At 35.1% G+C, this 23,007-nt stretch overlaps 1 protein-coding gene across 4 annotated transcripts in view; it reads left to right on the top strand.

Annotated features, from left to right (window-relative positions):
- Positions 1-23,007, top strand: part of Diaph2 (diaphanous related formin 2) — an 812,745-nt gene that overhangs the window by 473,052 nt on the left and 316,686 nt on the right. For all 4 annotated transcript variants that reach the window (XM_070040099.1, XM_070040098.1, XM_070040100.1 and 1 more), the window contains one exon: positions 3,237-3,362. In XM_070040099.1, the coding sequence (XP_069896200.1) occupies positions 3,237-3,362 (126 nt within the window). The remainder of the gene's footprint in view (positions 1-3,236; positions 3,363-23,007) is intronic.

The raw sequence follows: 23,007 nt of genomic DNA, 5'->3' as shown, positions 1-23,007 counted from the left end.
GCTGTTATGGAAACTTAAGTCTATGATTTCAATGACACTATGTAACCTGAGTTTTTATTTCTTATGAAAAAACATAAGTATTTTGTACAGTGGCATTATTTGTTTGATGCTATTATAATAAATTTGCATGTAAGGTAGAACTCCTAGATTATTATATCTCTAATGTTTTATCTTTGGAAGTCAAGAATATTAAGAGCTTTTTGGAGCCAGGGTATTGATGGTTCACATCTGTAATCCTAAGTACACAGAAGACAGAAAAAAACATTGAGAGACTATAAAAAAATCTCTTACTTTTCTTCTGTTTCATTTTCCTTTCTCATTTGTATCTAACCTCTACATATCCTTTTACTTGCAATAACACAGACAGAATTTAAATGTGTACCAAGATTTCTTAAAAAGTACATATTCATGCAGTAAATATTCTCATGTATTCTGCATAAAGCACAACAATAAGTATTGATGGACATTCTTATGATTACATTGACATTGATCCTTACCATTCTTCATATACCAAAATGGATTCTTTACCTTACTTACCATAAAAATAATAGCAGAATATTCAACTGAAAAAAAAAAAAAAAGTCATAGCAAACAAATGGTTTTAAATCAAGCTAAAATAAATAGGGAACTTCTGATATAAAGACCCAAGATCCAAGGCAACCTTTCTCTTTTTACATTTAAGAATGTAAGTTTTCTTCATGGATAAAACAGTACTATCTAATGCCAACACAATGAAGAGGAAAACTCAGCAAGCCTGTTTTTTTCAGACTTAGTTTGTCTTCTCTGTTTAGTAATTTAGCTGTTTCTGTATTGAACAATTAAAAGATGCAAGTTATTATCTTCTCCTTAGTGAAAGTTGAAGGAATCATCTCATTTTTATTAATTGCTCTTAAGTAGAAAGATTACTATTGTGGCCTAAGTGTGGCCTTTGTATACATTTTTAATGCAGAAAGTTACCATGAATTTATTACTGCTGTACAGTAAAAAAGGGCATCTTACATTCTACACATTTTAGGTTCATTGGTTGAGACCCCTGTAACACAAGATTCATTAACAAAACAAATTTATTTGAAATTTCTGTGACATCAGAACTTTCAGAAGGAAATGAAGACCTAAAGAAAAATTAAAATTGACTGATTTTTGTATTAGTTTTGCTAAAGAATATGAAGTCCTGAGAAGATGTAGCAAGGAGAAGAAAATATAAGCTAGATGTAAAAAACTAAGGGGGAATTTAGCAGACCCTAATTGTTTAGATTCTTCTCCCTATTTCTTTATCTTCATAGATTAGGATGGTTCACTTAGGGATTAAGATGGACACCTCTTTCAACAGGCACCTGTGTCTCATGCCTGTAATCCTAGTTATTCAGGACTGTGAGATCTGGGTATCAAGATTTGAAATGAGCCCAGGCAAGAATGTTCATTTGACTCTTACCTCCATTTAACCAGTAACAAAGTCAAAAGTGGAGCTGTGGGTCAAGTGGTAGAATGCTAGCCTCCATAGCAATGAAGCTTAGAAATCACACTCAGGCCCTGAGTTCAAGTGCCACAACTGGCCAGTTAAAAACAAACAAACAAAATGTAAAAGGACACTTGAGTCTGTTTCAGTGGACCCTCACTAAATACCTCCCATACTTGTTGATTCTTAGATTCTCTCAACATAAACTATACCTTGGAATTCTATATTTTGCCTCCCCATCATTACATACCAAAGGACACAACTAGCTGACCAATTTCAGGTCTTTAACTTTCCAGCCAAACAAGTATAGAAGGAGAATAATTAGCAAGTCTATACATGAAGAAGCTGTTGTTTTTTTTTAAGTCAGAATTATTTTGTTCATAGCAAACCCATCCTTCAATAAAGCAAGCCATGATTCCTGGACCATTAGTAAGTTTTTGGCAAGATAAAACTGTCTTAATCTAATCTAATAAAGAGTAATTTCTAAACTTGTCAGATCTAAACAAATGGAACTAAATTGGACAAAGCTATTTGAACTGACATTAATAAGGGGAAAAAGTAGTCTTTAATGTTGGTATTTGATTTTCAATTGTGAACTTCTATGTAAATTTAAGGTGATTTCTCCTTGTTGAGTTATAAAGGTATGCCTGTCAATGATGAATTTGTATCAGAGTAGTAGGGCTAAAATTTGTCAGATTGATTTTTGTCATCCTCTTTAATTTTTCATTGTAATATTCATATGTGTATAGGAAAGACAAAAATTGCTTTAAAAATATTGCAATGTTTTTCTATTTTTGTTTCATTGTGTTTAATTAAAGAACAGTGTTTGAGGGGTGTGGTTAAAAAGCTTATTTACTAGCTATCTATCAACTTGTGTCTTCAATTAAAACCTGCCCCATGCTAATGATACTGATAGATATATCATTGGACACAAGTGGCAGTCATGCAATAATAGAGTATCTATAAAATGGTTATGTCTATTTAAAGTACCTCTTTGAGAAAGAAGACATTGTGAGAGATCTAAAGTATGCATGTATTTAGAGCAGCTTGAATACAACACTAAAAATTATTAGCTGTCACTGAGAAAAAAAGAACAGTGCAGAGAGTGTTAGGGATAATTAAAGCAAGTAATGATAGTGTTGGAGGACACACTGAAGCTTTTGGGTTTGTATGTGCATATGTGTTCATTCAAGTCTGCTCTAAATTCTTTTTGTAACAGCACTTATTTTTCATATCTCTTGAGAATGGAAACTTCTAAAGATGGAAACTTTTTACCATAAGTATTCATTTATAAAAATCCCAATATTTTAACAGAAAGAAAAATATTTGATCCTTTCCTATAATGTAACCTTAAATCATTTATAGCTCCAAGAACATTCATTAATATGATAAAGTCACTTTGAACCTTAGTTTCTCTTTAATCTTCAAATTCGATTTTAAAGAATGAATTATTATGAATTCCATCAATAAATTTAGATAGAAATGGGTTCATCTGAACTAATAGCTGAGTAAAACGGTGACATTCCCATATTAAACATGATGATTTGGTGTATTATATTACACATTTTCATTTATTTCTTGGTAAGTAGAATTTTTATGAGCAATAATTCAGAAAAAATGTGAATAGACTCATGAATCCATTGTCCGTATTAAGTACACACACACACACACACACACACACACACACACACACACACACACACGCAAACAAACTCAATTTTCGGTTGTTTTGTGAAATATGTGATCAATAATTCTAAATATTTTATATGTTTTTCCTCAGTTTCAGCCCAGATTCTCAAGAGCAGTCTTACAGCAATGGAAGAACAAATTGCCTGTCTGGAAGGTGACATCAAGAGATTTCCAGAACCAGAAAGCCCGCATGATAAGTTTGTGGAAAAGATGAAGATATCCTTTATTTATTTAAGTGTTTCTTTGTTAGTCCCTATGTCGGTCTGTCTGTCTACTTATTGTCTACTATTGGTTAGTTCTATATTTATCAATCTATAACTAAAAAGTGGTGAATAACTATGCTGTATCACTGTCCAGATGAATTTGTGTATATGTTTTTTTAAAAAAATATTAGCAGCAAAAGTTCTGTTTTAAATTATTTTAAACCAGGTAGAGTAGGCAAAGGAACAATTAGATCAGAGAAATTGCTGTTTGTCAAAGAAGAATTTCACTGGAAAGTCTACAAGATATGCAAGGTAAGTCCTGGGCAGATTGAGTAAACTTAAAATGAGAATCTCTTTATGTAACCAAGTACTTAAAGGTAATGATGAGATTACAAGTTTTTTCTGAGATTTTTCTTTCCTCTTTTGATGTATACAACTGCATATTATTAGGGAACATACAAATTTCATAGGACAATCAGAGGTGAGTCTTTTCTGTAAATGAGGACGATTGGGAAGAATAAATGGATAAATGGATAGTCAGATGAATTGACAATTAGGGGATACATTTATTTTTTTTTAATTTATTTATTTTATATATATATATATATTTTAAAATTTTGATTTTTTTATTGTGAAAGTACTGTACAGAGCGGTTACAATTACATGGGCAAGATAGTGAGTACATTTCTTATCAAGCATTGTAGCCTCCTCCTTTGTTTACCCTTCCCATCCCTTCCCATCCTCCCTCCCCACCCAATACTCCCCCCCCCCCCCGTAAGTTATAAAGTTCGTTTTCGACATGACAACTTGTACTTCTCATTGTTGCAACAGGTCCACCTGTATCCTTATTTAAACGACTTGTTTTTCCCCTTCCCCTCCACAAATTATACCGACATCAAATACAGTGAAAGCAGGGGTTATATTGTGGGGGGAGGGACATACAAAGCAACAAAGAAATAATCTTATAAATGCGTTAGAAACAAATGCATGAAAGAAAAAAAACATTTAAAATACATATCTTATGGTTCATTTTCCTAACATCACCTTATCTGACCTTTTCTGCTTGACTCATACATATACTAGATATTGCAAATAAGGGAAATCATGGGACCTATGTTTCTTTGGGATTGGCATACTTCACTTAATATAATTTTTTCCAAGTTTTTCCATTTCCTAACAAATGGGGTAATGTCATTCTTTCTGATGGACGCATAGATTTCCATTGTATATATATACCACATTTTCTTGATCCATTCATCTACTGAGGGGCATCTGGGTTGGTTCCATATCTTAGCTATGGTAAATAATGCTGCAATAAACATAGTTGTGCTGGTAGCTTTAGTGTGGTCTTGTTTGTAAACATTTGGGTAAATGCCCAAAAGTGGGACTTTTGGGTAATAGGGGAGCTCTATGTGGAGTCTTTTGAGGAACCTCCATACTACTTTCCAAAGTGGTTGAACAAGTTTACACTCCCACCAACAATGAAGTAAGGTTCCCTTCTGTCCACATCCCCTCCAGCATCTGTTGTTATTAGAGTTCTTGATTTTTGCCATGCTAACTGGAGTGAGGTGGTATCTCAATATTGTTTTGATTTGCATTTCTTTTATGGTTAGGGAGGTTGAGCATTTCTTCATGTGTCTATTGGCCATCCTTCTTTCTTCTTCAGAGAAGTTTCTCTTTAAGTCTTTAGCCCACTTATTTATTGGGCAGTTGTTTCTTTGAGGATTTGTTGTTGGGGGATTTAATTTTTTGAGTTCTGAGTATATTTCAGATATGAGACCCTTGTCCATTGTATGGCTAGTGAAAATCTTCTGACAATCCGTGGGCTTTCTATTGATCTTGCTAGCTATGACCTTTGCCATGCAGAAACTCTGTAACTTCACGCAATCCCATTTGTCCAACCTTTCTTTGATTCGTTGTGTTTCTGGGTCTCTATTAAGAAAATTTCGGCCTGTGCCAAGGAGACCTAGGGTTTCTCCTATTCCATCAAGTAATGTTTTCAGAGTGTCTGCTTTGACTCCGAGGTCTTTGATCCATTATCGTTGATTCTGGTGCAGGGTGATATATAAGGATATAGCTTTAGTTTTCTACAAGTAGTTAACCAATTTTGCCAGCACCATTTCATGAAGAAGCTGTCTTTCTTCCATTCTATTTTTTTAGCTCCCTTATCAAATATTAGATGGCTATAGGTCCGTAGGTTCATTTCTGGGTTTTCAATTCTATTCCATTGGTCCTGAAGTCTGTTCATGTTCCAGTACCAAGCTGTTTTGATTACTATGGCTTTATAGTAGAGTTTGAAATTTGGTATTGATATTCCTCCAGCAGTGTTCTTTCCGTTGAGGATCGTTTTTCTATTCGGGGGTCTTGTATTGTTCCATATGAATTTTTGGATTGCCTCTTCTATTTCCTTAAAAAATGGGGTTAGAATTTTGATAGGTATCGCATTGAATTTGTAGATAGCCTTGGGAAGTATTGCCATTTTCACGATGTTGATCTTTCCAATCCAGGAGCATGGGAGTTTTTCCCATTTTCTAAGTTCTGTTTTGATTTCCTTTTTCAATTTTTTAAAGTTTTCATCATAGAGGTCCTTCACTTCTTTGGTTAAGTTAATTCCTAGGTATTTTATTTTTTGTGGGGCTATTAAAAATGTTGCTTTCCTAATTTCAGCCCCACTTTTCTCATTTTTGGCATACAGAAAAGCCATTGATTTTTGAGGGTTAATTTTATACCCTGCTACTTTGCCAAAGTTTTGAATCAGCTTGAGTAATTTGGGAGTGGAGTCTATGGGATTCTTTAAATACAAGATCATGTCATCTGCAAAGAGGGAGAGTTTTATTTCTTCTTTCCCTATTTGGATCCCCTTTATGTCTGTAACTTGTCTTATTGTTGTAGCTAGGCATTGTAGTACTAGGTTGAAGAGAAGTGGGGAGAGTGGACATCCTTGTCTTGTGCCTGAGTTAAGAGGAAATGGCTTTAGTTTTTCACCATTAAGTATAATGCTGGCTGTAGGTTTGTCATATACAGCCTTTATTGCATTGAGGAATGTTCCATGGATTCCTAAGTTTTCCAAAACCTTCATCATAAAGGGGTGTTGGATCTTTTCGAATGCTTTTTCTGCATCTATTGAGATAACCATGTGGTTCTTATTCTTGCTCGTGTTGATGTGATGAATAATATTAATTTATTTGCGTATATTGAACCAGCTTTGAATCCCTGAAATGAATCCTGTTTGATCGTGGTGTATGATTTTTTGGATGAATTGTTGAAGTCGATTGGCCAAAATTTTGTTGAGAAGTTTTGCATCAATGTACATCAAAGAAATGGGTCTATAGTAGGGGATACATTTAAACCAGTGATAATTATATATAACATTTAGCATTCCCAGCTAAATATATTTGAAACCCTAATTTTACATCTAAGTTACAAAAACTTATGAAAGAAGAACTTGAGAAATTGAATTATTTAATGTTAAAGCTGGTGTCTGAAGATAAACAACATTAGAGCTGACAAATTTTTCTTCCTATTTTGGTTTTAAAAAGTTAAAGCCATATCCTTTTCTACTGGGTGTAAATAACTATCTTGAACTGCGGATTGATTAACAATTTTATATCTCTAGAGGGAATAAATACTGTAAATTGTTGATCTGATAATAAGTAAATTTCTTCAACAACTATAGGAGAGTCAGCTTGTTTTACGGTTATATGTGATGTCTTTTTCTTCTCTGATCCACTTTTTTCTAGCCTGAGTTAGGCATCAAGATGCTTAATCTGAGAATTACTTAGACTGGCTATTTAGACTTTTGTAATAGTCATTTTTATTTGTTTTGGTTCATAAATTAATACTGTGTTTTTTGTTGTCCTTCAGTGATAATGAGTACTTTCAAAAGTAGAAATACTGGAAGCATAAGTTTATGAGTGATTTGAAGCAAGGAGTCCTCAAATATTTTTGCATTGAATGACTAACCATATCAGTTTTGTTTTTTTTAGTTGATTTTTTAAAAATCCAACTCTCATATTGTTCCGTGAATGCACACATACACTTTCTCTTGTTTGTTTTTTCTGTTTTGATTTTGGTTCATGCCTCATATCTTTTTTTAATTCAATTCCTATTCCTCTTGTTCTTTTCAACATTTTCTTCTACATTTGGCTTATGTCCCACAACAGCTTGCAACACTGATTCTTTGTTGCTCATTTAGCAAAAGAAAAGTAATTTAAAACCTTTATGAACTTGGCCTGGACTCCTTATTTTATTTCTCTATTTATGCAGGTAATTAAGCACTTTAAAATGAAAATCCAGAGCCTTCTGTATCTGTATGTTACAGATGAACAGCTATTCTTCATTTAAGTGGAACTAAAGTGTGACTATTTGTCCACAAGGGAATTGAAAATTATATTAAAATGCATGGGGCTTTTAATTTGCATATCAGTTTAAAGAACACTAAACAAAATACACGACATTTATTTCAGAGTAAAAACTTTTGTTTATTTGAGTTGGTTAAAGTTATAAATAACAAAATACTGAAATACAGATATAGTTTAATGCATTGTAACAATGAGATATACAAGACATCATGTTAAAAATGGACTTTACAGCTTGTGGAGGGGAGGGAGAAGTTGAAAAGTTGTGTAGGGAAGGGGTAGTAGGGGAAAAACCAAGGAGGAGGTAACAGTGATCAATAGGAAATGTTCTCATTACACTACTCACGTAACTGTAACCCCTTTGTAGAGTATTTTTACAGTATTTATATATATATATACATATATATACACATATATATGTATGTATATATATGTATGTATATATATATATATACATATATATATATATATATATATATATATATATATATATATATATATATATATATTCCTTTGAAAAGGAGTGGAAACTCTCCTAGGGAGATGCTACTCTTTTTTTCTATCTTAAATATCCTTATTTTTTATTGTCATTGTAAATGTGATGTACAGAGGGGTTACAGTTGCCTAAGGCATGTAATGAGCGGCTTTCTTTTTGAACAATGTTACCTCTTCCCTTGTTTCCTTCAGTTTTTCCCTTCCACCCCTCCCCACAAGTCATATAGTTCATTTTCAACATAGTGTCTAGAGAGTATCACTGCTGAGTTCATCCTTTGTCCACCATTTCTCTTCCTCCCCTGCCCCGTACTCCCCCCAAATAGATAAAATTACATACAATACAAATGGTACAGAAAACAAAAACGCCAGCAAATGCGAGGAAGGGAGCAAAACAACAACAAGAAAAAAAAACCACTTGTTTCTATTTCTTGGAGTCTTTTCAATAAACATCACTTTATATTTAAAAAATTATACATTAGTGAATTACAGCAAGAAAATAGTGCTCAGATCATTTCCTCTTTTGAAGATTCCAACCTTCCAGAAAGTAACAAGATAAATAATTATCATAGACATGTGAATTCTGATGCCTTCTTAATATTTTTTCTCCCCTTCTGGCTGTTCAAAAAGAGAAGAAAAATTTTATAACAGGGCCCTTGATCTTGCTTTACTATTAAAATCAAGTGGACTGGGAAGGTGGCTCAGTGTTAGAGTGCTTGTTTCACATGCATGAGGCCCTGGGTTCAATTCCTCAGCACCACATAAGCAGAAAAAGCCAGAAATGGTGCTGTGGCTCAAGTGATAGAGTGCTAGCCCTGAGCTGAAGAGGTGCAAGACAGCACCCAGTCCCAGAGTTTGGGTTCCATGACCGGCAAAAAAAAAAAAAAAATTAAAATCATGTTTCCATTTCTAGACAGATTCTTTGTAGTAGATAATGTTTCCAGTTTTTCTTTCCCTTTCCCGTTAATTGTTTTGCTTCCGGTCACTAGCCCTTTAAATTGGATATCTGTAGGCCCACATACTGATCCAAGCAGTTTTTCTCCACGGGAAACTTACACTACATAAAGATTAATCTCATTATCAGAACCAAGTTCAAAATCCCCCTTGTACTTCTTGACCTATGAGCTTTGAAAACAGCAACAAGGCTAGAGTTAGTAGCAATGGAATGCATAATATCTACAGAACAAGTGAATATGAAGGTACAAAGGCAATACATTCTGAGATCATGCTATGCCATAATAGCACCATAATGTTCATCCTTCCTCTTTCACAATATTGACTCTACACTTAGGGTATTATAGGTATTGCCAGACTGAAAATACTACAGTGCATACGATGGTAAACTTGACCTCAACCTACTGACAGTTTCCTATTTACATGCTCTCCATGTTCTTTGCCCCTCATCAGTAACACTATCTGATTTTTTAAAATATATTTTCATTTTAAAGATACTGTACAGAGGGGTTACAGTTACATGAGTAAGGTAATGAGTACATTTCCTATTGAACATTGTTACCCCCTCCTTTGATTTTTCCCCTACCATCCCTTCCTTCCCCACCTCCCCAACTTCTCCCTCTATGTTGAAAATTCATTTTCAACATAGACCATATAAGATGATGCTAAGCAAAATGAAACCCAAGATTGAACACAAGAGGTTTTATCTTTGTTGCTGTTGTTTTTAATGTACCTATAATGTACTATGTGATTTTTTTTTGTTTCTTTTATGTGTTCTTCCCCCATAGTATAACCCCTGTTTTAACTGCATTTGATTCCGATGCCCTGCATCTTGTATATAGATTTTTCTAATTTGGGGAGGGGAAGGGAAATAACAAAATGCTGGAAAAGGATACAGGTTGACCCATTTTAACAATGAGATATACAAGACCCTATCTGATTTTTTAAGTATCATATGTATATCACAATTCCCAACACCTGGTATGTATATAGCGCTTAAGTCCAGGCTTCTGTATTTAGCACACTAAAAAGTACATGATCAAACAGGGATGTGCTGTCTTTATAGTTTAAAACAAATTTATTGTATATAGATCAACACAGGTACTTAATTATCATTAAATCACCGTTTTAGAGCATAGCCACAAAAAGTTATAATCTGCATTGTAAAGAGATGGTCCATGCCTTTTAAAGTGACTTTCAAAAACTAAAGCAAACAGCACAATGAAAAAGAAAGCTCTTGTATGAATTGAGTTGCTAAAGTTGCTTCTAGCCTCCTAAACCCAGTGTCTTTTTTGGAGTAAGCCCATTTTCCTTTATACTATCCAGTATAACTTGGTTTCTCATTCTGATTCAAAAGAAAATAGTGTAGAGAAGAGATTCTCTCTCCAAGTATAGCAAGATTCCTGCTAGCAAAATGGCATCAGAGATATTGACAAATGCATGAAATGAAATGCATGGAAAAATTAATTTCAAAAAGTTCATTTCTTTTCATTTTTATTGTGAAAATACTGTACAGAGGGGTTACAATTACATGGGCAAAATAATGAGTACATTTCTTTTCAAGCATTGTAGCCTCCTCCTTTGTTTCCCCTTCCCATCCCTTCTCATCCCCTCCCCCCACCCAATCCTCCTCCCCCCCACCAAAGTTGTACAGTTTGTTTTGACATAACAACTTGTACATTTCATTGTTGCAATGGGTCCACCTGTATCCCTATTTAAACGATTTTTTCCCTTCCCCTCCACAAATTGTACCAACATCAAATACAGTGAAAGCAGGGCTTATACTGTGGGGGAGGGACATACAGAGCAACAAAGAAATCATCTTATATATGTGTTAGAAACAATCACAAGAAAGAAAAAGAACATTTGAATACATATCTTAGGGTTCATTTCCCTAACATCAACTTATCTGACCTTTTCTGCTTGACTCATACCTATACTAGATATTGCAAATAAGGGAAACCATGGGAACTGTTTCTTTCGCCCTGGCTTACCGTATTGAATATAATTTTTTCCAAGTCTTTCCATTTCCTAACAAATGGGGCAATGTTATTCTTTCTGATGGAGGCATAGAATTCCATTGTGTATGTATACCACATTTTCATGATCCATTCATCTACTGAGGGGCATCTGGGTTGGATCCATATCTTAGCTATGGTAAATAAGGCTGCACTAAACATAGTTGTGCTGGTAGCTTTAGTGTGGTCTTGTTTGTACATATTTGGGTAAATGTCCAAAAGTGGGATTGCTGGGTCATAGGGGAGCTCTATGTGGAGTCTTTTGAGGAGCCTCCATACTCCTTTCCCAAGTGGTTGAGCAAGTTTACACTCCCACCAGCAATGAAGTAAGGTTCCCTTCTGTCCACATCCCCTCCAGCATCAGTTGTTATTAGAGTTCTTGATTGTAGCCATTCTAACTGGAGTGAGGTGGTATCTCAATGTTGTTTTCATTTGCATTTCTTTAATGGCTAGAGAGGTTGAGCATTTCTTCATGTGTCTAATGGCCATCCTTCTTTCTTCTTCAGAGAAGTTTCTCTTTAAGTCTTTAGCCCACTTATTTATTGGGCAGTTGTTTCTTTGAGGATTTGTTGTTGGGGGATTTAATTTTTTGAGTTTCAGGTATATTTTAGATATGAGACCCTTGTCTGTTGTATGGCTAGTGAAGATCTCCCAATCTGTGGGCTTTCAATTGAGCTTGCTAGCTTTGTCCTTTCCCATGCAGAAGCTCTGCAATGTCATGCAATCCCATTTGTCCAACCTTTCTTTGATTTGTTGTGTTTCTGGGTCTCTATTAAGAAAATTTCGGCCTGTGCCAAGGAGACCTAGGGTTTCTTCTATTCCTTCCTGTAATGTTTTCAGTTTGTCTGCTTTGACTCCAAGGTCTTTGATCAATTTGGAGTTGATTCTGGTATAGCGTAATATATAAGGATCTAGCTTTAGTTTTCTACAATTAGTTAACCAATTTTGCGAGCACCATTTACTGAAGAGGCTGTCTTTCTTCCATTCTATTTTTTAAGCTCCCTTATCAAAGATTAGATGGCTATTGGTCTGTAGGTTCATTACTGGGTATTCAATTCTATTCTTTTGGTCCTGAGGTTTGTTCTGCCTGTACCAAGCTGTTTTGATTACTATGGCTTTGTAGTAGAGTTTGAAATTTGATATTGATATTCCTCCAGCACTGTTCTTTCTGTTGAGGATTGTTTTTGCTATTCAGGATCTTTTATTGTTCCATATGAATTTTTGGATTGCCTTTTCTATTTCGTTGAAGAATGAGGTGGGAATATTGATAGGTATTGCATTGAATTTGTAGATAGCCTTGGGAAGTATTGCCATTTTCACGATGTTGATCTTTCCAATCGAGGAGCATGGGAGTTTTAGCCACTTTCTAAGTTCTGTTTTGATTTCCTTTTTCAAGTTTTTACAGTTTCCATCATAGAAGTCTTCACTTCTTTGGTTAAATTAATTCCTAGTCATTTTATTTTTTGTGGGGCTATTACGAATGGAGTTGCTTTCCTAATTTCAGCCCCACTTTTCTCATTGTTGGCATACAGAAAAGCCATTGATTTTTGAGAGTTAATTTTATACCCTGCTACTTTGCCAAAGTTTTGAATCAGCTTGAATAATTTAGGAGTGGAGTCTGTGGGATTCTTCAAATACAAGGTCAAGTCATCTGCAAAGAGGGAGAGTTTTACTTCTTTCCCTGTTTGGATCCCCTTTATGTTTGCATCTTGTCTTGTTGCTCTAGCTAGGCATTCTAATACTAGATTGACGAGAGTGGAGAGAGTGGACATCCTTGTCTTGTTCCTGAGTTAAGAGGGAATGGTTGTAGTTTTTCACCATTAATATAATGCTGGCTGTAGGTTTGTCATATACAGCCTTTATTGTATTGATGAATGTTCCCTAGATTCCTAATTTTTCCAGTACCTTCATCATAAAGGGGTGTTTGGTCTTGTCAAATGCTTTTTCTGCATCCATTGAGACAACCATGTGGTTCTTATCCTTGCTCCTGTTGATTTGATGAATTATATTAATTGATTTGTGTATGTTGAACCAGCTTGGCATCCCTGAAATGAATCCTGTTTGATCGTGGTGTATGATTTTTTTGGATGAATTGTTGAAGTCGATTGGTCAAGACACCTCTCAAATAGAAGTTTTCTTTTTTTTTTTTTCCCACCCCTGGGACTTGGACTCAGGGCCTGTGCACTGTCTCTGAGCTTCTTCTGCTCAAAGATAGTACTCTACCACTTGAGGCACAGTGCCACGTTTGAACTTGTATGAGAAGTTTATTGGAGATGAATGTCTCATGGACTTTTCTGCCTGGGCTAGCTTCGAATGGCAATCCTCAGATCTCAGCTTCCAAAGATGCTGGGTTTACAGGCTAGAGCCACAGGTGCCCAACTTCAAATGACAGTCTTAGGTAGAGTACAAGGAGCTCAGCAACTTTTGCATGTTTGAGGAACTGTAATTTCTGTGATCCCTTATTTGCAGAGGACAAGAGATCAAAGAGACATTCCTTTTTCTGTGGCTACGTCCAGGTATCTTATTATTGGACATAAGCTATTGTGTTCAGAGCTCTACCTCTTCCTATCCTGTCCTCCTCTCTACCCCCTATCACACTCCTCTCTTTGCCTGCATTATTTTTTTACTGTGTGTAATTGTTTCAGACAGGGAAAAACTCATTCTTAAAAGAAGGCTTTAGACTTTGAAATAGGTTTTCTGGTCCACCTTTAGCATGTTAAACTGTCTTTAAAAAAGAACTTTTAATCACAACATTGACCTTTCTGTTTATATCTTGTTGACAAATTTCTTACCACATTTACTCACAGATATTTTGTCAATGGCCTAGGTATCTGTTGCCCAAAATCAGCCTCACTTTTTGATTGACTGCTGGCTAAATATTTTCTCCAACTGGGGGGCAGGGAGTGACTGAGCATCAGGAGTACTATTAACAGGTTGACAAGAAGAGCTGACAGAATGTTAATGACATTAACACCTGGGATTTCCTAGTTGTGTGAATCATCTTGAGTAGTTACAAATCAAGTTACTGAGGAAGCACTTTGTCCTTCTCAGACAATTCAAAACAGATGTGAGGGTATACACATAGCACTGCCAGTATATTAAAGTTTATTCCACTATTCCCCATTAAAAGAAGATTTGAAATGGGTGAAAATTCAGTAATTATTTGACCACATGTAAAACTTTTATCACCTTTCAGAACATTCCAATAATAGTTTTATGGGGACGATAATCTATATAATGTAAATGACATATAAAATAGAAAAAATTCTCATATCCCCCTCCCTATATTCCCACTATGTCTTGTTGTTTATATAATAATCGACATCTTTTTCTGGCTCCCAAAGAAATATTCAAACTTCATATTAGAATGAAGAAAAGTTTACCATGTCTGTTTTTCTGATCTTTTCCTTTGTAGCCTACTGTCATCATATCAGAGAATTGGGGAGTCAAAGCCAGAATTTCTTTTATGAGGCTGATAATATGGAATAGTAAAGGATTAAAAAGACAAAGTAAAAGTATGGCCAGCTATGGATGTGACACATACCCTGAAAAGCAAATTGCTTTCAAAAACAAAATGGAGAAAATTGCTTACTTGAAAAAGAAAGGTCTTGTACTAATAGCCCTGAGTTGATACTTAGTATTGCAAAATAAATCAATAATTAACAATTTAACATTTTTTAAATCTACATACTTTATAATAGTCTTAGAGATTTGTAGTTCACTTAGTTGTACATTGATTAAGAAAATAAAAATGGTAATATAATAGCAATAATATAAACTGTTCTCAAAAGAGACAAAATTCCAAGTGATGGTGAAGGCAAATTTTATTCAGGAATTATTGCAATACGGATAGAAAAATTTCAGCATACAACTGGGCTACATCCAGATCACACAGGTCAGTAGAGATAAATAGATAGAAAATTTCTGAGAGGAGATACCATGGATACAAATATTCTAGGTAAAGCAACTTATGAGGATTTTTGCTTATGACAAGCTTGGAGACTGGGGAATGGAAGTTGAGGGATAGTGAGGGAGCGGTCTGATTCTAATTGGGCAAGATTCTGCCTAAACTTCCCCAAAGGAATTTTTGCTAAAATAGGCTATCCTGGACCAAGGAAAGAAACCAAGGGGGAGCCCCAATCAAAATGTAGATTTGAAGGTGCTTCCTTAATATTTTTACCCTACAGTCAGTCAGTACACTAGGAATATACATAAAATACATACACATGTACTCACTGTTTAGTATAAATCTTAACTGAAAAATTTGGGGCTAGAAATGTTTCATATTTTTTTTGGAATTTTGAAGTATCTTGGGAATGGGATCCTAATACACACATGAAATTCACTTTTATTTATATCTTAAACTTGTATCTTGTGAGTAATCTCACCCCTGTCCCCACACCATGTTCCAGTACTGTGGCTCTAACTCTGGTCTGGAACTCTCTTTTTTTTCCTGATCATAATTGATACTTATCCACTTGAGCCATGTCTCTAGTTCTGGCTTTTTATTGGTTATTTGTGATAAAAAAAAATATTTGTAGGGGCTGGGAAGGTGGCTCAGTGGTAGAGTGCTTGCCTTGCATGCATGAGACCCTGGGTTCGATTCCTCAGCACCACATAATCAGAAAAGGCTGGATGTGGAGCTGTGGCTCAAGTGGTAGAGGGCTAGCCTTGAGCTGAAGAGCTGAGCATCAGTGCCCAGGCCCAGAGTTCAAGCCCCACTTCCAACCAAAAAAAAAAAAAATTTGTAGAATTTGCTGCTCATCCTTGCTTTGAAACATGATCCCAGGATCTCCTGAGTAGCTAAGAATATAGACATGGGCCACTAAAGCACAGCATTGAGGATAATCTTACACAATATTTTTAATATCTCTGTTGTAAGGCATGGAGAAAGGAGAACTCCATGCAATTCAGGCAGAAAAGAGTTTATTAGGAGAACCATACAGCCAACCTGCACCAGATATAGGTGTGTAGAGAGAGAACTTAAAGTAGAGAGACATAATACAGGGGAGGACAAGGAAGAGGTGCAACTTGAGAGGATGAGGAAGTGACCTCAGAGCCTTGGGTACCTGTCACTGTCCAAAAGAGGCATGACCTGGTGAATGAGGAAGTAACCTCAGAGCCAAAGGGACATCTTCCTGCTCTCAGGTGTTCCAGTTACCTGGGTTACAGGTGCTGGGTGGGGACTACTAGGGAGGGTCATGTGCAATGGAGAGAACAAAGGGAAGGGGCCATTTTTCCTGGGCAGACCTAACACTGTGACTTGCCCATGTCTGGCATGGAAGTTTGCGCTATGGCATCCTATCTGAACTCACATTGTTTTAGAATTTGAGCATTTCATATTTAATATTTTCACATTAGAAATGTCAATCCTGTGTACATATATATCTATACATATTTCCCTCTATCTCAAGCGATATCTGAAGGTATCCTATTAGGAAGCAGCTGTTATTAACTAAATGTTAAATAGGAAAATTCTACTATGTATGAACCATGTGGTCGAAATTGCACAAGTAACAAATATTGTTCCTTAGGGTCATATAAAAAATTTGGTCTTTTGGACCAGACATCTTGTTCTTCTAGCTATGGTGTACCTATTTCTGCTGTCTTTTAGTTCAGAAAGGTATGTACATTTGAGATGAATTCCACATTTATTCTCTGTGAAACTATTTTATTGCTTCTTTTCCTCATCCCCTCAAATGGGAAAAATAATCCTTTTTGAAAAGATTGTAATCTAATTTACACATTAGCTTCTCCTCCAGAAAGCCTTCTCTAATCATAGCAATCAGAATTAATTTCCCTATCCCCAGTGTTCTCATAACATTTTAATCCTTTGATTATCACACTTGTTCATTGGCCTATGCTCTGTTCCTGTGCATGCCTGTTTTGTGGTATGGATTATAAAGTCTATTGATATAAGGATTCTTACTTATCACTGAGTATTCTGCAAGAAACCAAGAACAATGCTTTAAGTGCTTAATAAATATTTATTTAAATAGTTCACAGTTCATCCTATCATGATCTCAATCTCAGCATTCTGTCATTCAAATTGAGAACATTAGCTAGTTTGGCTGTCATGAACTTAGTTTGACAAAGAACGGAACCTCACATATGGTCAAACATGAGTCCTTTATCATCTTTTCATGTAAAATACAGGTATTGAATATTATCTCTTGGCATGGCTTTTGGTAGAAATCACATTTTAAGAAACTGCTGGAATGGAGCATAGGATTTTAGGATTTGTTTTTTTTTTCTTTTCTATTTTTAAGAGTCTCACTTGTTTGAAATTCAGGTTGAAATTGCACAAGCTATGTCTTATCTTTTTCAAACATTCTTCAGGGAATTGATAAAACATTTGATGCATAATGCTAATTGTGAGAAGAGAATATATTGCTTGGTAAAAGGGTATATAAACCCTTTTTGGCCACTGGACACTGATCTGGGAAATCATCTTTTTCAGAACATAAAGTGGGGCTTAATTTGTCTGAAAGAGTTAATATACCTTCAACCTGACAAACTCTCATCTTTCTTGCTAGAAGCATAAGTTTTAAGAGATTAAAACCTTTTTCTGGGATTTATTCATGTTGAATAGAACTAATACAAGAAGAAGCTTTGAAAAATGAGTCATGCAATGTGGTTATTTGGGGTATACATGCATATATTCTAAATAATATATAGCATATCTCTATGTTCATATGAAGACATTGTGATGTTTACAAGATCATACATTGAGCATAATAATGAACCTGTGAGTTTGTTTTATTCTAATGTAAAGTTAAAGATTAGTATGTAAGTTATAGGAGTTCATAGGAATGTTAGTATAACTTTAATTACTGTCTTACTGTGGTAGTCTACTCACTTACTTCTACTTTGACTTTGTTTCAGATTATCTTATAGAAAAGACAGAAAGTAAACAGAGGTTTTTAATTGATAAAAAATCCCTATTCTTTCCATTGGTTTTAAGGTTTGAGGTAAACAAGTTATTTTATAAAGTGAAGAATGAAAAAAATCTGAAAGAAAGCAATTTAAGATGGTTAGTAATGTAATGATGCTATCTTTTGTGCTGACAGGGTGATAATTTTGTTTGTTGTCCCAAGTCATTAGTGAAATTAGATATGTAAAGAACATAAGACTATTATTACTGAAAATTAACCAATTAAATTTTGATAATTGTAAAATATATGCATGCATACACACATATGTATGTATATCTCATAGCACATACATTTAGACTTATAATGAACTTAAGAGGATTACATCTCAGCTATTCTTTTAAGACTAAGAGATTCACTAATGGTGAGAATGGAAAATCAATGCAAACTAAAAGGAGAGTTATAGACAGGCTTTGCAAAGGTCATCAATAAAATGTACAGGAGATACTCATCTTGTAATGTCATAGAAAAGAAAAGTATGAGTAACTGAGATAAAAATGATGCATATGGAAGTTGGAAGTAAGGTGTGGCTTAAGTGACAGTCTCTCAGCCTTGAGCAAAAAAGCCAAATAAAAGTGTGAGACCCTAAATTCAAGCCCCAGTACAGGTACACCTGCATGTGCACATGCGTGTGCACTCACATACAGTACATAGGTGAAATTTTCATTCCCCCTTTTTCATCAAGTAAATGTTTAGTAAATGGCATTTTTATATCATATAAGGCACTCACAAATTTGCACCCTGCAACTATTTATACATTGATATCTAGAATATTTTAGCATGTACCTGACTAAGAAACTAAAGAGATCAGTGAGAAATGTTCTGCTCATTGTATTTATAGATATATATAAATATGTGTGTGTACTGCTCATTTTATTATATATATTTCCAAACTTTAATATTCTTACAAATGCAAAGGGTTTTTCTTAATCCTTTGAATATAAAGCTATTTTGAGTGTTCTTCAGTAAACGTGAACTGTATCTTGATCTTTCTGAACTTAGGAAAGATGTAATGTTTACCCGTTAGTAAAACTGAAATATAAATACTGGACTTAATCTTCCTCATGTGTTGCTATTAGGATTAAGTATAATAACACCTTTTAAACATCTTTATTAGCATTGTAATATGTATGACATATACACATTGTACTTTGATCAGACTCACCTCACCCATCCTACCTTCCTCCTTCTTCCTCACATTTAATGGTTTTTGGTGGATTTCATTATGTTACTTTCTTACAGATATAGTGTACTTCTATAATACTCGGCCTTATCGCCTGCTCTTTTCTTCCTTCCTCTATCCACTGTATTTCTACTCCAATAGACGATGTTTTGCAGTCATGTCTTAGGGTCATGAATAAATGAATGAATGAATGAATGAATGCATATATGATTTATTTTATTTCAAGGTCATAGTAAAAAGCCAGTTTGCTACATCTTCTCATATATAATCTAAAATGTGATTCTGAGTTGGAAATTCATTTAATATATTTATTTAAATTCAGTAATACTCATCATTAAATATACCTATATTAGATGAATATTAAAAGCTATTTGGGATCTGTGTATGTAACTTAGTGGAAAGTGTTAGCCTAGTTTATGGAGTTCTATCTTTGATATTTAGCCCTACCAAATAAATATTAATTTTACTTTCCAGAAATCATTTACAATGAATTGGGTAGTAGAATTCAAAAGTAAAGATGTAAAGTCAGCAATCAATATAGACATGATGGGTTTTTAAAATTTACAAACATATTGGAAGTGGCGCTGTGGTTCGAGGGACAGTGCCCAGGCCCAGAGCTCAAGCCCCACAACCAACAACAACAACAAAAATTACGAACATGTATTATTAAACTATGTTTGTTGTTTGGTGGTTTCCACATTATTTGATTAGTTAGTGTAAACTCACAGAGATGCTAACAGTAATTAATTGGTTATAGACATTGAGATACCATACAAATGGGCATATGTGTTAGGTCATCTATTATAGCTAACTCAATGTTCATGTATCAGTACATAATTGATGCAGAGATTATGCCTTCCATTCTTTTATATTTCCTTTTCATTCAACCATAATTTATTTAATTGTTCTTGGGATGACTAGGTATGAGTAGTATGCAAAACATTGGAACTCTAATTTTATTTTTGTTTTATTTTTGTCAGTTGTGGGACCTGAACTCTGGGCCTGAGCACGGTCCCTGAGCTCTTCAGCTCAAGGCTAGTGCTCTACCACTTGAGCCACAGTTCCACTTCCGGCCTTTTTTGCTTATGTGTTGCTGAGGAATTGAACCCAGGGACTCATGAATGAAAGGCAAGCACTCTACCACTGAGCCACCTTCCAGCCCAGGAATTCTAATTTATGTGATATATTTAAGACATAATAGCATTTGCATTTCACAAACTTTAGCTAGAAAATAGAATCAACAGTATACTCAAACCATTACTAGACATTATGTGCATGGTAAATATCATAAACTTATGCAAAGTTCATTGCACAAATTAATGATAACAAGTACTTTTTATTATTTTTATTTTTCAATTTAATTTTTTGAGGCAGATTCTTCCTACTTACTAGGTAGCCCAGGCTGCCCTTCAAGTCAATATGTAATAGTAGTCCCCCTACTTTAGCCTCATAAGCTCTAAAGGTATGTACCACCAGACCTACCTGAAAGATCATTCTGACTTAATAAGTCAGAAAAAGATTTTATGGAGACTTACAGCACCAATACTTGCAAATTCAGCCAATGAGGATAAATGATTCAGAATAGTGATCTAAATGGCTCAAATACTATTTGGCGGCTTGTAAATTACTGACAACCAAGAATTTTGGTTCTTCTCCCTGCTTCTAAGTCACTGCCTGGTATCTACATATATCAACAAATACTTGCTACCTGCCAACTACTGATCCAAGGAAGTCTTAACAGTTTCCAATTTCAGACCAGGTAGGTTTTTTTCTTTACCTTCACTAATACATTTAATTGCCCTACAGTATATTGTAATAAAGTCAAAACAACCTGAATTTCTATCATATTTCACAAAATACTTTAAAAATTCTCTTTCAAACTTCTCATGTCTCCTCTGAAATGTGTGTCATAAATACCATCATATTCACTATGGGTTGGGAAGATACTGCCAGTTTTCCTCTGCTCTCACAGAATTCTGTGACCCTAAACCATATGTGGATTTCTCCCTACCAGCTAGAACAAAATTCTGTAGCATCTGGCACCTGCTGAGTTTGTTCTAATTCAATTCCATTCTGACATTATCTCTCTAGAGACAGCATCCAATTACACAAGTTAAGGGCTCAGTTTCAAGATTGTGGTCTTCAATCCCCCCACTCTCCAACTTGTTATATCTATCTTTACCATCCAGTTATAAATCAGGGTTCCCCCACAGCCCTGTCCTTGGGTGTGTCTCTCTTGCTACAGTTGGTCACCAACTCACAGGAATACTTGCTTATCTTTAATTTGTTATTCTAAATCACTCAAAGGGAAAGATGCACAGAGAGATCTGTTAGATAATGCCACAGACTATTTCATCATGTGTTCAGCTATCCAGAAATGCTCCAACCTCTGGCTTTGAGAGTTTTATGATGGTCTCATTACATATGCACTATTGTCTAAATCCTTGGCCATTAGTGATCAATATAACTTTCATTCCTTTCTTTTTCCCTTCCAGAAGGCCTGTTGGGATTGGGCGTTGGGGGCAGCAATTAATCTAAAAATTCCAACCCTGTAATCTTGCCTTGGTACTTCTGGTCACAATGTAGAAATACCCAGGGGTTGGCAGATATCAAGCAACTCCATATAGCATAGAAACATCTCTTCAGAAACACAAGATGTTTAAGGAGTTGTATGCCAAGGAAATTGGATGAAATGGGATGAAGACCTATTATACTATCATATTAGCTCATGATGTTTTGAAGCCTTCATTCTTGAAATATTCTTTAAATGTAAATATTTATTTATTGATGACTTAATATGTGCTAAGCACTTACAATACAGTAATGACAAAAGGCAATACTTACCCATGAGGAAGTTTTATTCTGCTGGAAAAGGTCGATATGAAACCACTAAGTAGACAACCATGGCTCCTGGTACTGAAGAAGTCTAATGTGTGTCAGTCATCCGGGTTTCTTCTAAGAAGGCTAATGCTTGAGTCGTGAATTGTAGGCTGGATGACATTTCAGCCAGGACTTCTTAGTTGCGTACCTGTCTGTAATTCTAGCTACTTAGGCAGAGGTGGGAGGGTATAGACCAGCCTAAGCTACATAACAAGACCTCCTTTAGAAAAAAAAATCAGAGGAGACATGAAGATGAATCTTTAATTGTTTATAGGTGTTTAAAAATGTTTTGCACCCTGGTAACTGGACAACTTATTTGCTAAGTAGACTTTCCCTGGCATGTAGTTGCTTGCCTTTGGTCTTACTGGATTTCTATTCTTCGTACAATTTCAATATTGGAGACTTAGAAATCTTTCCAATTGAGCCAAATAGCAAGGACATTTTATATTTCAAAAACTCTGTGAACTTCTTTCCCCCAAAGTTTCTTTTACTATTAGCTAGGGATTGAGTGTGGATATTTTTTGAAAAGCTATGTCAGATTCAGTAGAAACCCTAAAGCTCTACTAACCTTGTGGGAGCTGGAATTTTTCAACTGAAGAGGTTGGAATAGATTGAGGTATTTATCCAAACAACTTTCAAACCACCTGAGACTTGCCCATTACTAGTTTACATAGAGCTTAACAACAGTGGTTTCCTCTTTAAACATTTACTCTTTTTTTTATTTAAACAGCTTAATCAAGAGCTATAAAAACACTGGATCAGTCTTTTCAAATAAAAATGAAATGCAGCTGCCAGGGGTAAGACTTACAGGAGAACCCTGCTGCCTACAGGCAGTGGAGGTG

The sequence above is a fragment of the Dipodomys merriami genome, unplaced genomic scaffold, assembly GCF_024711535.1.
Source record: "Dipodomys merriami isolate MVZ:Mamm:240054 unplaced genomic scaffold, mDipMer1.0.p SCAF_3, whole genome shotgun sequence".
Lineage (NCBI taxonomy): Eukaryota > Metazoa > Chordata > Mammalia > Rodentia > Heteromyidae > Dipodomys > Dipodomys merriami.
The sequence above is the reverse complement of the archived record's forward strand: the minus strand, read 5'-3'. Positions and strand labels throughout refer to the sequence as shown.